Source organism: Bombus pascuorum, chromosome 4 (genome assembly GCF_905332965.1).
Source record: "Bombus pascuorum chromosome 4, iyBomPasc1.1, whole genome shotgun sequence".
NCBI classification, from domain to species: domain Eukaryota; kingdom Metazoa; phylum Arthropoda; class Insecta; order Hymenoptera; family Apidae; genus Bombus; species Bombus pascuorum.
In genome coordinates, this window is record NC_083491.1 from 5,233,815 (window position 1) to 5,252,347 (window position 18,533).

Sequence of the window (18,533 nt, forward strand, 5' to 3'; positions counted from 1 at the left end):
ATCCGTGCTCCGTATCCATAAGCGTTGATACTTCGATCGACCATGTCTTAAACAAGTCATTTATACGCAGCTTGTCTTACGGATATTATGTATATCCGGAGTTATTATTCCATCTTCCTGTTAGGTAAAGTTGATCAAACGAAAGAATATAGAGTAAACGAAATTGTGTTTACGACTCGAGTAAAGTAAAGATCCTTAATTGAAACTTTAATGAAGCGTGTTTGATGCGTTTGCCGTTTTGCAATATACGGTCTGGCTAATACATCAGAACGCAAGCAGAGCGTGACGAGCGCAAATCTACACGCTATACTTGTCTAGTAATACGTCTGCTTCCTTGTCCAAGCCGCTAACCCAACGTGTATCGCTAACTCGCAAAGACGACGAGATTCAAGTGTTCCAGTCATATCGCAAGGTTACCGAGGGAGCAGCATCGTAATCTCAGAATGTACAATCGTTATAAATGTATGACGAAGCAGGAGGTAATGATACAGAGGAGAATATTCTCTACCCTAAAATCCTCTTAAAGCAGCCTTAACGAATGAACGACTGCGAACTGCAGGCGCTTTAATTGGTGCCGCGATGATGAATGGCACAGTAGACCGAGCTCCACGTGCGCCAGCTATCTCCAACCTTAAACGACGTATTATCCGGAAATTAGAATGAAACCAAGGTTTATCGGTCGCGAGCAAAATTTTCGAATCCTAAAATTCGCTAGGTTAGGCTAGCTTACAATCTGTCTGTGGTCTTCTATATGTGGCATGCTTCTTGCCGATTATTAACGATCATTCGAGCGTTTAAATTAGAACGGGACGCGGATCGTTAATTAATGACCGCGACGATAGGTTTGTAGGATGTTCATGAAGCGCCAATGCTTCTCTTCGGTAGATCAAAGAGAATCTAAAGTTTAATATAGCTTGTTCCTGTTTAGGATGGACTTAAAAGTGACAGAAATGAACAAATGAATATTCACGTACGAATTAAAATTCAGGCGCGACGTGAATAACCTGCGGAGCTTTTTCATCCTATTCCATGTGACGAAAGTGTTTTTCCATATCGAACAAAAAAGTTATTTAATAATGAATTCTGTTCTAGTCGTAAATGTTGCGCAGTGATATTAAAACGAGAAATATCTAGTGTCGAAAATATGCCTTCCGTTTTTGGAAACAAATATCGGAACTTTCACTGGCCAGAACCACAGTTGCTTACCAATGATCCTACTGTTGCATGATGCTATTGTTTCATCAACAATTGTTTCGTAATTGGTTGATGCGAACCGTGACAATACAGGTTGTTTCAGGTGTCTGCCGATTGTATTGACTTAATGAGAATATGACGAAAGTTCCCGATCTTGAGTTACGAATAAAGATACGTATTTCCCCATGGATTGTATCAATTTTAGCAAAATTCATCAAACCAGACACACATGAAATATAGAAAATATACCTACAGTCAATGCGATATTTTACGAACGTGCTGTGTATATTTCGAAGCTATATTAACAATAAAGAAATTCCCAAGATGGCACACTTATGAGAGGAAACACGTGTTACGTGGTGGCTACTCTAAATATTTAGAAACCGTCTTTGCATAGGGCGCTTCATGGATAACGTTTTGTTAGGTAGCCATGGGAAAACGTTTTCTTCTTCCATGTGTTGTTTTCTCTTCGTTTTTCATATTATTTTTCCTCAAGATTCTGTTATTTTCAATATTTTCGAGAGAAAATAACGATATCAAGCTATTATAGTTTTATTGGGCGCCCTTAAACTTGAATCTAGATCTTGAAAATGACATCAGAGCCATTGGAAACGGATATTAGAACTCACGGCCTTGTTAATGGGGGTACCCACACGTACAGCAAGTTCCTTTGTTTGAAGTAACAGTATTCGCAGCTTCGTATCTAGCAGACTGCAGAACGTACAAAATTCAGAAACTCCTGCCGTTTTCGCCGCATAGAAAGTTCTCCAATTTCGGAAATCTAGCTAATCGAAAGAGTAAAGTACATGTAACGAGTGAAATTTTCATTCGAAAATGAACAGGTTTCGCCGAAGACACACAGGTATGTCCGAAATGAATTCGCACGAAGGAGAAGGGAAATTGGGTCGCATCGGAGGACCGATTAAAAATAACAATAAATTTCGGCGTACAGCTGCATGCAGGATGCGGTGGCGGCGTTTCGAGATGTTGGCAAAGCGCTCAATAACACGCCACGCTATTGCGGTAACGCGTGTATGTCCAATTCGATGTACAGTTAGGTATGCGTTTGATAGCACGTTCGACTGCGCGATCGTAAAGAACAGTAAAAATCGTAATAAGTGCGCTGTGGACCGTGTACTTCTCCTTCTCGTATCGCAATCGTAATTCTCTCCCTCTCACTCCATCTCTCTCTCTCTTTAGCTGAACATCGGCTACCGTACGCTGTAAGTTGCATTAAATTCTCAACGAGAGAACGCAGCCTTCACTTCGGCCAAGGGAAAAAGGAAAATCGAAAGCCGGAAGATTCCTAACGATACCGGGACTTGTTTCTTCCCCGTCACTGGATACGTCCAACGATACGTGTCGTTATCTAATGCAACTTGCACAACACTGACAGAAACACCAGAGAAACAAGCGTGAGTTGGAAATGTTAAGCTTCCGTTGGTTGTGAGTTAATAAAACTTTTTGACTGATACACCTTCTTTCAAACCTTCGATATAGGCGAACAAAATAGAAATCGTGTTTGATATCGAGCGTGTTTAATGACTGGAACTTTCTCTATGTACGCTCACGCAGCCAATCGATGATCACGATTCGCGTAAATGTGTGTACATGTTAATTATTCGATAAAAGACCAGGCCTGCGTAAATCGAATTGCCCAGAGAATCGTGACGACAAAATTTCTCGCGCAACTGAATCATATCGATTATTTACAACACTGATAAGACAAGCGAAGAGAAATGAAATATACTGAAAACTACTCGTTTACTGTGGGATTTATCTCGATTGCCAGATTAAATCAGTTTTATCGCAATTAAAGATAAACGATAACCACCAATCGGAACGTTTGTTCCGCACGATTTCTTCCACGATACATATCCATAATTTTCCAAGATGATTGCGTTATTTGTGTTGCGTGAAAATGATTGCGTTTGGCATAAATTATGGACTTAATCAGATATACAAACTGCAGTAAATTTTCGTATTGATCATCTTTCGATCGGTATCATAAGATATAGGAAAGATCAAAAGGCGCGTGCTGAAATGTGTACGCACTGCTGGGACAATGGTGTCCTTCTAGACGTTGTCGATGGGCCGATACAATGGCAACGGGCACGAGCCTACGTGTACAACCCGTGTAGGTAGTCACTGACATTTTAAAATGTCAGCGGGCCCCCTCGTAATGCGCTGTTTATCATTTGGGTTACTTGTGAGTCGTCCATATAGACGATACATATACCAACATTATGGAGATTCGTTATGGAGGTGCGATTAAAATTCGTGAGCTCATTGTTTCTCTTATCACTGTCTGAAATAGTCATTCTGGCTGAGCGTTGCAAAAACTTAGAAGAAAGTTCCTTTGCTACCTTTATATTTCCATAAAATGGGATTGGGAGTCAGATTTGTTCCAAATTTTTTATTTATCCCTTTGAACGAATTTTGAATACTCCGCGTAACATACTGCCTAAACATACCTGCCAAGTTATTGAACAATGAAAATGTGAAAACCTTTAGAAGAATTTAACCTTATCGCGCAGCCAACGCGAGTCGTTAATCCTGAATAACTTGCTTTTCTTCTTTGTAAGAATCCTAGATTAATAATGTCTGATTTCTTACATCCAAAGTAGGGAGTGATTTTTACGTCGCACAGGAACCACCGAATCGAATGAAAGCGCCAGTCGAATGCGTTCGTGGGACAGAACGCACAATGGAAATTCCTTGTACGCGTTAATGAAAATTGCTGCACAGTTACAGAGAATGCGATTCGCGTAGTGTTGGTGTACATATATGTATATGTCATATCTCTCACGATATCAGCAATGAAATAGGGTTTACCGTGTAATTTCATCGCTTAACCAGTAACAAAAACTCCTTTCCAAACGGAAAGTGCGAAGAGACGGAGAAAGCGTGGACAAGAATTTCTTTATCTCGTCCACCTACTCGTCTCGTTCGAAGTTTTTATAGTAGTTGCGTCGCGTTGCGTAATCCCTTTCATTAACAATATATCGTTCACTGAACTCTGGGAGCGTTCGATGACTGCAACTGCAGCAACGTGTATCTATGCTATGTTTTTCAATTGGAGTAGAAGCGTATCTACCGTGCATGGAGCATTCCATAAATGACGTTGCGCTACAGCATTTAGAAGTTGACATAAATCAAGGGCTCGTAACAGGTACATATATAGTAACGCGAAAATTACTGGTGCTCGACTAACTCGAACGATTTCGATTGAAATAGTGGCCCACGGTCGTGGTCAATCCGCATAACTTTTACTCCGATGTTAATTGCGCGTGACGAATTAAATGAAACGAGATTTCAGCCGGAATAGAATAGCCTTCAAGGTGGTTCGCGGTCGCTTTTACTCACTGCTAATGAACGATCCATATTTTCTAATGTGTAACAAGATTCCGAGAAACATAAACACCTTTCCTATATTTTTCAAAGCGTCGGCGATAAGAAGTGATCAAAAAAGCAGAAATTGGTCTATCGTGATCACCTATCGTGATCACCGATCGTGAAAGACTCGGAACGATACCTCTCATACTCTCCGCCGATTCTTATTACCGAGATTATACATCTATTCGTTCGTTCTGATTGATGTAACGACTATAATCGTTGCTCGAATATCGGTGTTGGTGTTGCCGAGCGTCGTTTAAATCGCCCTACTACTCTCCATCGGTACGAGTTCTAAATTTACGACTTTCTCCAACTATGTAACGTGAACTCGAAGCATCGTTTAGATTTGTCTGTTCGCCAAAGACATTGGAATTTATATGCACGTGCTTCACACTCAATAAAATTAAGATAGCATTAACGTCCTCGTTAATCTACTGTAACGCTATTTAAAATTTCTTTCATTTTGGAACAATACGAGTTAATTATAGCAATAAGTATCTACTTTGCACGACTATAAAACGGAATGCTTCAAAACATGATGAAATGTCGATATATTCCATTGCAAAACGGTATAATTGCATATTACGTACATCCACGTCACGTGTGTCAATTCGTCTTCTTACAGTCGTTGACATAGATTCTTTGCTTCCTTCGTCATGTAACTTTTACAACTTGCCACGTTCGCCGATGTATTATGTATCTAAACGCGTCTCGCAAGACTTGTTACCGACACTTGTCAGGAGACGTCCGTTGAACTTCGCGAAGAGTAACATTCTCTAACGACCCTGATCCTGTATGCTTAAAAGTCTCCGTTGAGTCGCACCGTCTGGACTGACACAATTGATGCGGTGAATAGGGAACGCGTAAATCTTCGTTACGTAATTCCAGTTATTCGGTTACCCGTACAGCTTCGCGAAACCAGGATAGAAAGAGTCTTTTCTACCGTTCACGCGTCCAAGCGTTTGACCCCGTGAATTCTATGTACCTCGTGCATACTATCCGTTGAAACTCGGTTGATCTTTGCTCGACCGCGATCCAGGACCGTAGAGATCTGCGACGTCTCTGATTTACACGGAGTAATAAGATGCAATGACTCGTACGTCTTTTCTGTTCTTCGAACAATCGTGATCGCACGATACATATATTGCATGCATCATCGGGCACCCGATTATATGCATAAATATCTTTTTTTAAGACACGTTCAATTATTTGATTTATAATATCGACACGATGACAGCATTCTCTTCCGCCGATATTTGTCCTTTGATTATTTTTAAATTAATTTAAGTATCCATCGATTCGTACCATTGTCAAAAGTATCTATCGCTGACCGAACTACAACTGGAATTAAGTGTATATTCGATCGCAGTTACGCAAAGGACAACTACTTGGTGAAAATGACTTCTTTAATATGATCACCGCATCATAGATTCTTTATTGCTACTTTACCCATTCTTACAATTCTACCCCGAATTAGCGCAATATTTATAAGGTCCAAAACTGTGTCATAAAATAGTGGAATCTTACCGAGTGTTTGGCGATCCCGAAACGTCAGGATCCGCTAGTCGCGTCGGGACACGCCGATCAATAGAAGAGCAAAAGGCACATGTCCCGGTAGCTTCTCACGCGGTGCTGCTCTCGAGCTTGGTGGTCATGCCGCCTATGAATGTCGGATAATCGTTCCTCCAACGACTACCTCAGTATCGATAATCGACGATTAACCTCTCTCGTTTCTTCACCGATACATCAACGTCTTCCTCGGACTTAGACCAATCTTTCTTAATAACAACTTCTCTCTCAATTCCGGAAGTTAATGAACAGTATCGTCGAGGATGATCGTAAAGTCGATCGACATCGATGATGCACGTTGAGCTCGGCGATACGGGGCAGATCGTGATCGAGTGGAAAATTCACCGATTCACTAGTCAGAGCTAGAAGTTTCCATGAAAGCGCGCGATGGGTGCGCTGCTGGTCGCCGGCGACGACGAACGATCAAACCGACGACGAAGTGCAAGCAACGATTCGCATCGTGCGAAAAATCGCCAAGTTCGTCGTTGTGACGCGAACTAGCGTGTAATCGCGTGAATAGCACAGGGATAACGACGTCGAACGAAACGACAGGGATGCGAGGAACAGCGCGAAAGCCGAGAAAAGTCGGGACACTGGCCTGCCATCGGGTAGACCGACGACCCGGTGCGGCACTCTCAACGCGGCGACGCACTGCGCCGACGTCGCGACGACGACGACGTCGTCGCCTAGGCGACCACGCGACCTCTCGCTCTTCTCCTCTCTGATGGACGAAGAGGAAAAGGAGGAGGAGGAGGAGAAGGGTGTTTCGATCAATCGAACCGGTGCGACTACGTTGTTCGGCGAGATATCGATACGTCGAAAGGGAGGAAAAGACCAAGCTATGTTGCGTTCTCGGTCTTTTTCTTTTTGTCGTGGAAACACAAGCTTTCTCGCAGGTCCACCGCTACCTTTTTGCCGACGGATGGGCCGCTTTAACGTGCAAATGCTCGCCGCTTTTGTCGGCATACTTGTCGCATTTTTATTGGTCTAGTTTCACGGCTCGATACCTCTTGTCTATATCTAAAGCTTTTGGTAGCCTTGTACGTTTAGTTATTTAAATCGATTTAAATAAGAAACGCTGCACGTGTGAGAAAGTTTTTTACTATTTTCCACTTTCGAGAATTCAACAGCTTGTCACGTTTTGACTTGTTTCTTTCCTGAATTGTAATACGTATCTATAGGTATTCGATAATCGATCACCTGTCATCGATTCATAGCCACAAAACTGCGAGGTTATACGAACGAGATGGTGAAAAATTCTATCAAAGTCTACGCCAGATTGAAACCAGAACAAAATCGGAAAAGCATAGTGGTAGATATCGCGATAGCAAATTGAAATTGGTTTTATAAGATGCACGTTTTCTTCCAAAGAATTATCAGGTCTTGCATCGTCCCAAAGAAAATCTCGAGGAGGATTTCTTGGTTCTAGTTTCTCCAGTCCAAAGAATAAAAGATTATCCCGACAATCGTCCCGAGTCGTGGAATTTCTCGTGAGATATCACAAAAATAACGTTTTATCATTGCCAGTAATATGTCTAAAATACAAAGTCTAAGAATTGAAACATCTGAAACTTTCAGCTTTTTTCGAATATTTGAGGAATCCGCAACGCAAGAAGACGTATTCGAAAGTGTTGCACGATCCGTAGTGGAAAGGTAAAAGAATCGTATCGTTCATTAATGAATTAGGATGCAGTCCTCGAATATTCACTTAACTATGCAATTTCCTTTATTAAAGTGCTCTCGATGGTTACAACGGTACCATTTTCGCCTACGGCCAGGTATACCGAACGATAAATCGATAGAATCGATAAAATGTGACTCGAGTAAAACGTCTATTTTCTAAAATTAAGTCGCCTATCGTTGTTATAAAATTTCAAACTCGTACCACATCCTCGAACGTTCTATCCATGAAATCTCGATCGAGGCGAATCTCTGATACGATTTTAAGTCATGAATTTTGTAGACCGCCACTGGGAAAACGTACACGATAACCGGCAGTCTGGAAAACGAATGTCGTGGTATCATACCGAGAACTTTGCAATTCCTGTTCGACGCGATACAAAAGGTTGCGTATGTTGGCTATCAGATGTTACATAGATACGCGCAGAGAAACCCTATATCGCTCTTAAATTTTATGCAGCGACCGGAAAACGTGTATTCCATCGAGGTGGCATATCTGGAGATTTACAATGAAACCGGCTATGACCTGATAGATCGGAAGCACCAACGAGACTTCGCGGTTACGAGATTGGAAGATTTACCGTAAGTCCGGGTGACGTAAATGGTGGCCTGTCGAGTAATGCGCGAACACGGATACGAGGGTATTTCGTAAAAACCAGGGGGCCCCCCTAAAGGGAAACAACCTGCTCGACCCGACCGATCAAACATGATTCCGACAAACTTCCAATATGGAGCAATCGTGCGCAAGGTGCAACCGTGTTATCTTTATATCCTCCTTGTCTTGCGCCACGTTACGGAGGATTCCCTTTTTGTTTTACAATTAAAAATAAGGAAGAGTACTAAAATTTTTCATCTATTGGAAACTGTGGACGCGTTTCAGACGTATCAGTATTCGAGAAGACGAGGCTGGGAAATTACACTTGAAGAATTTGACTTTTTATTGCGTTAAAAACTTGGAGGATGCATTCGAATTACTCGTGCTAGGCGATCATAATCGGTAAAATAATCTCGTTATATCGTCGTATCGGAAAAAAGAATGTAATTCTTCATAGGGTTACCGCCGATACACCGATGAATCTTCAGTCATCGAGATCACACTGCATCTTTACCATCGTAGTTTCTACGAAGAAGTTCGGCGCTGAACAATACAAGCGAGCGAAAGTACATCTCGTCGACCTAGCAGGGTTCGTATGCTTTCCTCCGTCTTGTATCGACTGAAGGTACAAGGGTTAGAGATGTTACGACAATTGATCAGCTCCTAATCGAAGACAACCATTAGAAACATTCATTTCAGTAACAAATTTTTAATTGAGCATCCTAATTAAAAAAAAAAAAGATTACCAGTCTTTTATATCGCACAAGGTTGTAAATTTATTTTCATAAATTATGGGAAAGTGAGCTGGAAAAGAACATGATTGAACGCATATTTGCCGACTGGTGCGTAATTGTGTAATGATATCTTTAAATTCCTTTCACAAATTACATCTCTATTCCAACAATGTTGTGGAAGTGACATTTTTGCGATTACGCACCAACATCTCAAATGCATTAAACGTCGACCTACTTGTCAACGATAATTTTTCCTACGCGCACCATCGTGTCGTGCTTTCTCATTGCCATCTGCGCCCGTGCTAGCAAATTTTGTAACGGTAACCGATTTTTCAACGTGAGATCTCCGTAGGTCCGAACGTGTCTACAAATGCTCGATAACTGGCACCATTCTGACCGAGGCGAAGCACATTAACCTGAGCCTACATTACTTGGAACAAGTCATAGTGTGTCTGGGTCAGGAGAGCGCAGGTCACATTCCTTACAGGTGCTAAATTCACTCAGGGATTTATATCCGACAGTATAATTTCTCATCACTTAAATAATAAGCGGCTAGCGAATGAAACTTTACTGTACTCTTCTGACTCATCTTTTGTTTTAAATTAGAAAATGGTTGGAAAGTAGATTGTAATAATTCATAAAACATCTAGAACCCTCGTTTAAGCGTGAAACTTTCGTTGTTTCCATTTTCAGGAATTCCTTATTGACGTCGATTTTGAGAGACAGTTTAGGTGGAAACTGTCTGACTACTATGTTAGCGACCATAAGCCTTTGCACTTTTAATTTAGAGGTACGACACGACTTTTATTGCCTCATAATCATCAGCGCATTTATTTAACTGGATATACTCTTATCTCGTAATTGTCAGGAAACAGTATCAACGTGCAGATTCGCTCAACGAGTAGCTCTCATTAGGAATGACTTGAAACTAAATTTGGAGACAGACATTCAGAGTGAAAATGCGTTACTCAGAGCGGAGAATGAGAGACTCAAGCAAGAAATCAAAGCCTTGACGAGGCAAACTGTTCAGTATCTTTATCAAAGATTCAATTTAACTTGTAAATTAGGTTTCAATTTGTTTTGATATTTCAAATGTAGATGTGTGAAGAGCTTACAGCTGCAGATAAAAGAAATCTCGACCATAAGATCGGGAGCTTTTTGGAATCGAATAAACAAGTCATTTGGGATTATAATCCTAAGAAAGTAGAATATTGTTTCGAAAGTTTCAAGCGAGCTTTCGAATTGAGCAAGGATCCAAAGTGTTACCTGAAGAAAGTGGAATATTATAAGGATCTGGTTATTCAAAGGGACAAAGAAATTTGTATCCTATTATAATTTTATTAATGTTCCATTATTTATCAGAAAATTTCTTAATTTTTTAACAGCATTGTTGATCGATAAAATGAAAAGGGAAAGGAATCAACGATCGATACAATCAAATGATGATAGGTTTACGACTAATAATATCGAGAACGATAATCAAAAAATGATACAGAATTCCCTAAGTAATCGTACACCGTTGAAAAACAAAAAACGAAGACCTAAAATTAGTAATGAAACCAAACCTGATTGCAGTACTGATGTTTATGATAATGATCCAGAATTGAAAAACAAGTCAATATCCATTGATACATTTACGCCAGAGTTATTGCCTTGCAATATCGTTAATTTAACATTAAGTGATTTAACCGAGGATAAAGATCAAGCAATTGATCAGAGAACAGGTGATAAAACTGATGACACGAATCAACAGTCCTTACGCAAATCTGAAAGAGGGCAAAAAAACGTTAGGAAAAAACATAATCATACTAATCATATAGAATCAAAAGTGAAACAGCAGAATCCTGTTGAATTATCAAGTGCGAAAGCGAAAATTGTAACTCAGGAAGCTTCATTTGTGGAGGCAGATAATTCAGCTCCAATTTATCAAAAGTTCTTAAGCTTCAATGCTAATAATCCAGAAAGCCCTTTGACTCTACAGGAAAACAAAGCAGAAAGGGATGATTTCGAGCGAAAGTCTAATTCGGAGGCAAAAGACAAACAATTTGAGGATTCATTGCCTTTGACAGGGGATCCAGAAATCGACGAAGAAATCATAGCGTTCTACAAAGCGAAACGATCTGGAGGTATTTACTAGTCAGTTTTTCAAGATGCTGGTTACAATATAAGAAATCATAATAGAGTAGGCAAGAATGCAGTATTATTTATCGAATATGCTTATAATTGAAACATACAATTAATTATAATGTAATACAGTTTTATAAAGTATAATGAATATTAATTAATTCTAACTCTCGTACATACATAACTACAATAAATAATCTTACACGCACTAACAACGTTTTTAATATTAATTCTTTGGCAGAAAACTTCAACGTTTCGAGCACGTTAACGTTTCCATATCTAATTTTTCGCCGTACATTTTTGCTTCCAAAATTGTTAATTTGTTTTCATAGATTAAACTCAGGCAATATCGTTTCGCTAAATTAGGATACTTTCTAATCTTAAAGGTAAATAATTTATTAACGTTCAATCTTATACTATCCTTATATAGGAAGCCTTGAATACCTGAAAAAAATACTCCACTTGTATTTATTATATGTAAAATAGTTTAATAATTACCTTTATACTCATAAATTCGAATATTCTTCCTATTTTCAACGAAAACAAGCAGTGTTTCGATCAATCCATCGAAATTAAGTATCGTAAAGGATGTTGGTCGGTGTGCCTTTATTGTTTGAAGGATCTTTTTTCCTTTCACATCATTATTAAAAATCTACATAGAATATAGGAATCAAAAAATTGGAAGGCATGGTTTATTAAATATTTTTTCGAAGATTTAACTCACAAATATACGATCCTCGCTAATATCTTTGTCGTAATACAAAAACATTTCTTTCTCAAATGGTCCAACTTTGAATTTCAGACTTTCTGAATTTCTAACGTATTTCCCAAGATTTACATTGTTAGAACGAGTAACGTTATATTTACTAGCATTATTGCTAGCCAACAATATTTGATCTTTCTCGAAAATAATCTGAACATTGCCATCGTCTTCCAGAGACGTAATTTCAATATTACCATCGTCTACCAGAGACGTAATTTCGTTGTTCATACTTCTAGATGACTGCAGCTGTTCGTTTTTGTCAATTAACGTCAAAAATATGTTTTGATTTATTTTCTTACTGTGTATATCGTGGCCAAGGTTTAAAACGTGCTAAAATTTTTAACAAAGCATAGATAATGATATTTAATCACCTTTAGTTCCTAATATAACACGAAAACTTACCCTAAACTCGTCATCCTTTAGCTTCCATAAATTTGTAGGACTCCTTCCACAAGAACTTGGTCCTGAAGTGAGAAAATATAAAGCTTGATCGTGTTTATAAGTGGTCCATTGTTCGACCACTCCAAAATCAGATATGTTGACGATCAACTCGAACTTTGTTCCAGTAAAAGAGTACATGCGCATGTAACAGGTATTGTAGCTTAATATTATGTAGTCGATGTCATTCAGCTCGAAATGGTGGACGCTAACGATGTTGCTGTGGAACTTGATGACTTGCAGATAATCGAACGCATTGAACTTGTAAATTTGTTTCTCAGCGTAGCGTTGCAGCTCGCGCAAATCCTCGCACATACTATCCAGATTTGCCTAAAAAGAAAGCATAAGCGTTTGCACAAATTCCTAAATCATTAATACCTCAAAGGTTCGTTGAAAATGGTTTCCATACATCTTTTTCCGCCAATACGGCGCTCATCCCTAAATGTTCCTTTGCTAAAGTATTTGACAGCTCTGTGATATTCGTGCCATTTAACATATCATTTCCCGATGCCCCTTTCTCAAAGTAAACGTTACCAAATACGACCCATTTACCAGAGATAAACTGTGAGACTAAATTGTTGGTCGTGACCGCCACCGCTTCCCAACGAGCCAGATCTATGTCGTTCAGGTAGCCTAACACTCGAAGACTCTGATTGAGAAATATTGGTTTTTCGAATATAAAACTGCCTAGAAAAGTAAGCGTTTTACAGAAAATGGCTTATGTATCATAAAATCATTTGTCGATCATCTCTTCGAAACATTTGTCGTCTATGTTTTACCGTTTATAGAACCCTTTGAATTCAAAGGTATAAAACTTTTCGGATCGATGTCGTTAATAATGTGAGCATTGAAATTCTGTAGGAAGTGAACGTTCCCACGAAAATTAAAGTGTCCTGATATTTTCTGGTCCCCAGTCATCTGAAAACAAAAATGCTACTGATGAACTGGAGGAATTAATCATCGAATAATCTAAGTAGATCTACTTGTTCCTTACGGAATCATGTCTCTTTTAAATAAAAAGATGGAATTTCCAAAAACATCTAATACATTAATAACTGATTGATTTGAAATATACATACCATGAAAGTGTTGTATTGAACCTCCTGTAAGTTTACGTCATTGATTCTTCCCAAAATTTGCATTTTATCTGCAGTAACATTGTCACATTTCAAAAATTTTATACTTTGTTCAGTGTCCAGCGGTATTAATAAATTCATATCCAAACGGTTGAATTTCTCTACTTGAATATCAGATTGAAAATTGACATCAGTAAACGTGGTAGTACCTGCGATCGAAAAAATACATTTCTAAAACATTTCCAGATGTAATCCAAAATAATAGGAATTTTAGTCACCTTCGATATAATTAGGTCTGTTAAGATTTATAACATCATGATACAAGTCATTTACATCGATTCCCATAATAGATTTCGTTGTGAGGTTTGTCCAAACAGCAAGATCCTTTTCTATTTTTATACCATCTCTAAAAATAATTTTTGATTTAATAAAGAACGGCTTGTCTATGAAGACGACCTTTTCTTGGAATCTTTTCAGATCTATGTCATTCAATTTGTCCTGCACTACAAACGTATCATTAAAGATGACAGTATTTTCGAACACTTTCGTGCCAGAAACTGTAAGATTATCCTTGTCGTTAAATATTATCATGGTTAAGAAGTGATCGAAATTTTTTCCCTGGATTAATCCATTCGTGTGAAGATTTTTTATAGTCGCATTGTTAAGGAAGCGAACATCTCCGTGCAATTCGTAGCTATTGTTTCCTAAACGTTTGAATTTCTTTGTCAGATTATAGAATGGCACATTACCGATACTTCCGGTTGTATTGAATTCTTTAAGAATTGTCACAGAACCATTGACGATAACAGGACCTGTTAACACCTGTTCTTTAAAGGGGTCTAGAATATTTTCTATGGGATGGCCATTCAAAGCGGTTGCCTCAAGTTGATGGCAAATAATTGTGTCAAACATTTTATGAGCATCGATTACTATATTTGTCTCGGATTTTAAAACCGTATCAAGTACGCGTTCTGAAAAATTGAAGCCATTCATTAAGTCCAAAATCGTCAAATTCTTAATGACAACATCTGACTTAAAAATCACGGTGTCGATTTCATCTTCGGTATTCAGATTTGTCAAGACATTTCCATTAAGTAACTTTGTAATAATCATTCCTGTTACTTGAAGAGAATTTAGAGTTTTGCTTCCATTAAAAATGCTGTCTAAAGTCGCACCTAATCTATCGGCCAACAGACTGATCTCATCCAGCGACATTCCATTGATGAATGTCACGTTCAAGCGATCGGTTTCCAATTGGTCGATGGCTCCAATATTCAGAGACTCTAAATGTTTTGTGAAATTGGTGAAATCAAGACCATTAATAACCTTTGGTGTTATTTTATCCGCCAGTAATGTTTCTGTCATTAAATTTTCAAAGCTAACGTTTTGAAATATTTCGTTCACTTTCTGATTAAAGACGTCGAATGAAACGTTGTTGTTTAGTCCATCAAAAGACAACTGATCTACAATAATTGGAGACGTAAACATAATAATCCTGTCCAAGCAATTGTTGGAATTTGTATTCTCCTTGAAGAAGGCATTCAATTTCTTCATAGCCCCAAACGTCACATTTCCAAAAGTCACGTTCGATAGTATCTTTGTTAAATCTGAAACGATTCACTGTGATTAATACACGACTATTAATTACCGATAAAAGAAAGCGAATTCATACTTGGAAAATCTTGTACTGTGTCCAAAGTCGCGAACTCATCCAAAAAATGTCCATTAACCATACCGGATGTGATGGTAACGTTAGATTTTATTCCGACATTCTTTAAAAATGTCTTAATTCCGGTAATTTCAATTTCCTTGTCGGTTTTTAACAACAAATCCTCTAAATTTAGTACACGTTTATTCATGAACAATGTGTCGAATGTAACATTTCCCAAAACATTCAAGTTGAGAAACATCACATCCGATGACATCTTTGAAGTTTCATTCAACATTAATCTATCTTCCATACTAATTCCTGGTATTTCGCCATCTATCTATAGTCGTAAAAAATTCGTACAATACTAGAAATACGCCTAAAACTTGACCAAAAACATACCCGGAATTCTTCATCGATTTTTACGTTCTCGAAGGTAATCTCCTCTTTTAGAATGTTGTCCTTATACAAAATTACGTAGTCTTCGAAATTTACGTCATTTAGAGTGATTACATTTTCCAATCGTGATAGCAGTATCGAATCGAACGATTTGGTACCGGTTATAATCACGGAATTATAGCTATGCTCCAAAACATATTCTGTTGGATACAAAAGATTATTTAGGGTACCCAGTTCGAAAATATCTGAGATCAACGTCTGAAATCAATACAATTGTTACATCAAATTAATTATGCCACTTATATAAAATTGTATATCTAGTGTTAAATTTTACCCCTTCGATAATAGTATTTCCAGGAATATACATTGTTTCGTGTTTCCATACAATATTCTTCATCAATGTTGTCCAATCAATTCCATTAATCGCAGAGAAGGAGAGATTCCCGTTTACTTGAGCACGATTTATTTTATAAAAATCCACGGCACTATAGTCTACTATGGAATCACCAAATTGAATATTCTCGATAGGAATACCATTCATCGAATGAACTGTCAGATCTTCAGGCTCGATGGAATCGAAGATAATCGTTTCGTTGATGTCATTGATGGACAGCGCAGTTAAGTTTCCCACATACAAATTGCCAGTAACATTAATATTTCCAAATATCGTGACATCCAAATCGGAAAGCGGATCCGTTAAATTGTGTTCTACGGCGTTCATCAAATTCGAATCGATTTCATCGAGTTTTCGGCTTACATTTTTCAATTTCTCCGCGAAACTGCCTGCGTCGAATGTCAGATCTTCTTTGGTTAAAGTCGTACCGCCTATCGTGATCGAATTATAGGTCACGTTATCAGATATAATTGCATTCGTGGCGTTTACTGTACTAACATTCCAAACTCCGGTGATCACAGGATTCCTTAAGTAACTTTTCTCGAGACGTGCCTTTGTTTCATCGAGAATCCTTTCTTGATGATTCAACGAATTCTAAACAGGTATTTCGAAGATCTGTAATTTTTAAATATTCTAAAAATGCCTACGATACCTACGTTTAACAAAGATTGCAAGATCAGCAGTCTTTCGATACTGGATTGAATCGGATGTTTCGTATTTTTCAACTGCACGTTAAGTTTTACAATTTGATTACCCAAGATGAATCCATACTTCGGAAGTGGTGTAATCATGGATAGATCAAACTGATCGAGGATATTGTTAGGTAACGAGATTCTTTTGAAACTCAGGCCTTCCCAGGCAAGAGCGATTACTGTGGAGTTTTTCAGTTGAACCAGCAACAATGCTTCGTTTCTATACGTATCCACATTTACGTTTGTCACCCATGAGATTTCTGAAACATCTGTAATACACATCAATAGTTATTCAGAGAAACAATCATGGTAATTCAATTCTTTATGGAATTTAGTTTTACCAAAGTTGGATTCCGACTCTGTATTGAACTGGAATTCACCATCCATAAAGTGAAAAAGGCCAGCTTCCGATCCAGAAATCGCCAAAAATTGAAGATAACCGCTCTCAAAACAGACGAAGTTTTTTAAATTATACGACTCTATCGTCTGTAGGTTTTGAAAAATACGGCCCTCGGTAGTGGGTCTATATTCATAGAGAGAGATATCATTCATGCCTTGAACAGCGAGTGAAATGCTTTCATAAATAGGACATATCTGTATACCGAACGATCTTGGTACGAAGAGCCTATCATGAAACCTATATCGAACGAATAATTCGGATTAAACGTATGGATTCAACGATTATTGCAAATTTATATCGTGCAAATAATTACCAAAAGTCGAAAATATCGATTGAGAAGTCAATGATAAATCCATATACGTCTATGGACGTTTGCAATCCAGAATGTAATTCGTCGTCATTCAACAGCAATATTTTATATGGCTTTTCATGTTCAATGAACTTTATGTCTTTTATACGTTTCTGTGCTGGCCACGACCAAAAGAATTGAAAAACATTTCCATCTTTTAATCTGTACCACCGTAACATCTTTCCACTGTTCGATTCTACGCAGAAAACGACCGCAGCATCAAGCTCCGAGTGAAGGTTCATCACTCTAAACGCTAATATAGTATCTTCCAGATCAAAATTAATAGAATCATAGACAACAGCCGTATCTCGATTAAATTTGTAAACGTAGAAGATAGATTTCTGAACTCCAAATAGATAGTTGATACCATTTACGTCTAGAGATTGCCAATTTGTCGCTGTTTCTGGTAAGTTTGCGTATTTACGAACAGAGATATCTGTCATTATGAGCTCTGGAACGAAAGGGAACTGTCGTCGGTATTTATATTTTAATTTAATTTAAATTAAAACAAAATAATATCATGTACAGTACCTTCTCTGTTCCCAGCACCTGTATTGAATTCGTATTCCATCCAAATTAACGATTCATTTTCAGAATTTCGTGTAATTCGTGATAAATTGATATCCGCAAATTGATGTGGAGTTTTTAAGACATGGTTGACATCCCAGCAATTTGTAATATTCGCACAAACGAAAAGAAATAACCAAACAGTAGGGTTATGAATTGACGGGGACATTGTAACGTTGTGATTAGATCGAATGATCTCGGAAGGGATACTCGTAACAGTCGATCGTACGATACAAAATATTTTGATCGCGATTGAGCTGACACGCAGTGGTTCTCAGAATACAACAATTTGTATATTTTACTAGAGCAGTAGAACGAGTTAATGATTGGAAATAAATTATGATACTATTTCAGTGATTCGTTAGCATCCATGACCTCTCTTCTTGAATAATTTATCAACCCATAGGTTTTTCTTCATTTGTACATGCTAATTGTAAACTTTCACAAGTATGTAGGTCAAACAATGTTAGTTGCTCGTTTTCTTTAGAGAAAACGTTTTATTCAGTCAACATATT

General features: G+C 38.2%; 3 protein-coding genes across 3 annotated transcripts in view; 1 reads left to right on the forward strand and 2 right to left on the reverse strand.

Moving 5' to 3' along the window:
- Positions 1 to 6,842, reverse strand: part of LOC132906314 (disheveled-associated activator of morphogenesis 1) — a 43,559-nt gene extending 36,717 nt beyond the window's left edge. The window contains exon 1 of the mRNA XM_060958369.1: positions 6,118 to 6,842. The gene's annotated coding sequence lies outside the window, so the exon portion shown is untranslated. The remainder of the gene's footprint in view (positions 1 to 6,117) is intronic.
- A 375-nt stretch (positions 6,843 to 7,217) lies between these two features.
- LOC132906564 (kinesin-like protein KIF6) lies at positions 7,218 to 11,488 on the forward strand. The gene is made up of 13 exons (XM_060958855.1): positions 7,218 to 7,471; positions 7,531 to 7,649; positions 7,738 to 7,812; positions 7,895 to 7,937; positions 8,123 to 8,224; positions 8,300 to 8,421; positions 8,720 to 8,836; positions 8,892 to 9,023; positions 9,521 to 9,655; positions 9,862 to 9,958; positions 10,037 to 10,192; positions 10,267 to 10,489; positions 10,554 to 11,488. The coding sequence occupies exons 1-13, from the start codon at positions 7,406 to 7,408 to the stop codon at positions 11,303 to 11,305; spliced, it is 2,139 nt and encodes a 712-aa protein (XP_060814838.1). The 5' UTR covers positions 7,218 to 7,405; the 3' UTR covers positions 11,306 to 11,488.
- Positions 11,489 to 11,495: 7 nt separating this feature from the next.
- Positions 11,496 to 18,363, reverse strand: LOC132906562 (uncharacterized). The gene is made up of 15 exons (XM_060958853.1): positions 17,983 to 18,363; positions 17,416 to 17,902; positions 17,044 to 17,339; positions 16,667 to 16,971; positions 15,951 to 16,604; positions 15,620 to 15,874; positions 15,242 to 15,557; positions 13,848 to 15,176; positions 13,573 to 13,778; positions 13,273 to 13,411; positions 12,903 to 13,180; positions 12,458 to 12,823; positions 12,017 to 12,385; positions 11,791 to 11,944; positions 11,496 to 11,736 (listed from the first exon to the last, which is right to left on the reverse strand). Exons 1-15 carry the CDS (start codon positions 18,185 to 18,187, stop codon positions 11,540 to 11,542), a joined length of 5,556 nt encoding a protein of 1,851 aa, XP_060814836.1. The 5' UTR covers positions 18,188 to 18,363; the 3' UTR covers positions 11,496 to 11,539.
- Positions 18,364 to 18,533: the final 170 nt, after the last annotated feature.

Bases quoted from the DNA above. Each gene is read 5' to 3' on its own strand.
- LOC132906564 (XM_060958855.1), top strand. From the start codon at position 7,406: ATGGTGAAAAATTCTATCAAAGTCTACGCCAGATTGAAACCAGAACAA. The intron at 7,650-7,737 runs GTGAGATATCAC...TGAAACTTTCAG, and splicing joins CCCGAGTCGTGGAATTTCTC to CTTTTTTCGAATATTTGAGG. The intron at 8,837-8,891 runs GTAAAATAATCT...AATTCTTCATAG, and splicing joins GTGCTAGGCGATCATAATCG to GGTTACCGCCGATACACCGA.
- LOC132906562 (XM_060958853.1), bottom strand. From the start codon at position 18,187: ATGTCCCCGTCAATTCATAACCCTACTGTTTGGTTATTTCTTTTCGTT. The intron at 16,972-17,043 runs GTAAAACTAAAT...TGTGTATTACAG, and splicing joins AGAGTCGGAATCCAACTTTG to ATGTTTCAGAAATCTCATGG. The intron at 15,177-15,241 runs GTATGAATTCGC...GAATCGTTTCAG, and splicing joins CACAGTACAAGATTTTCCAA to ATTTAACAAAGATACTATCG.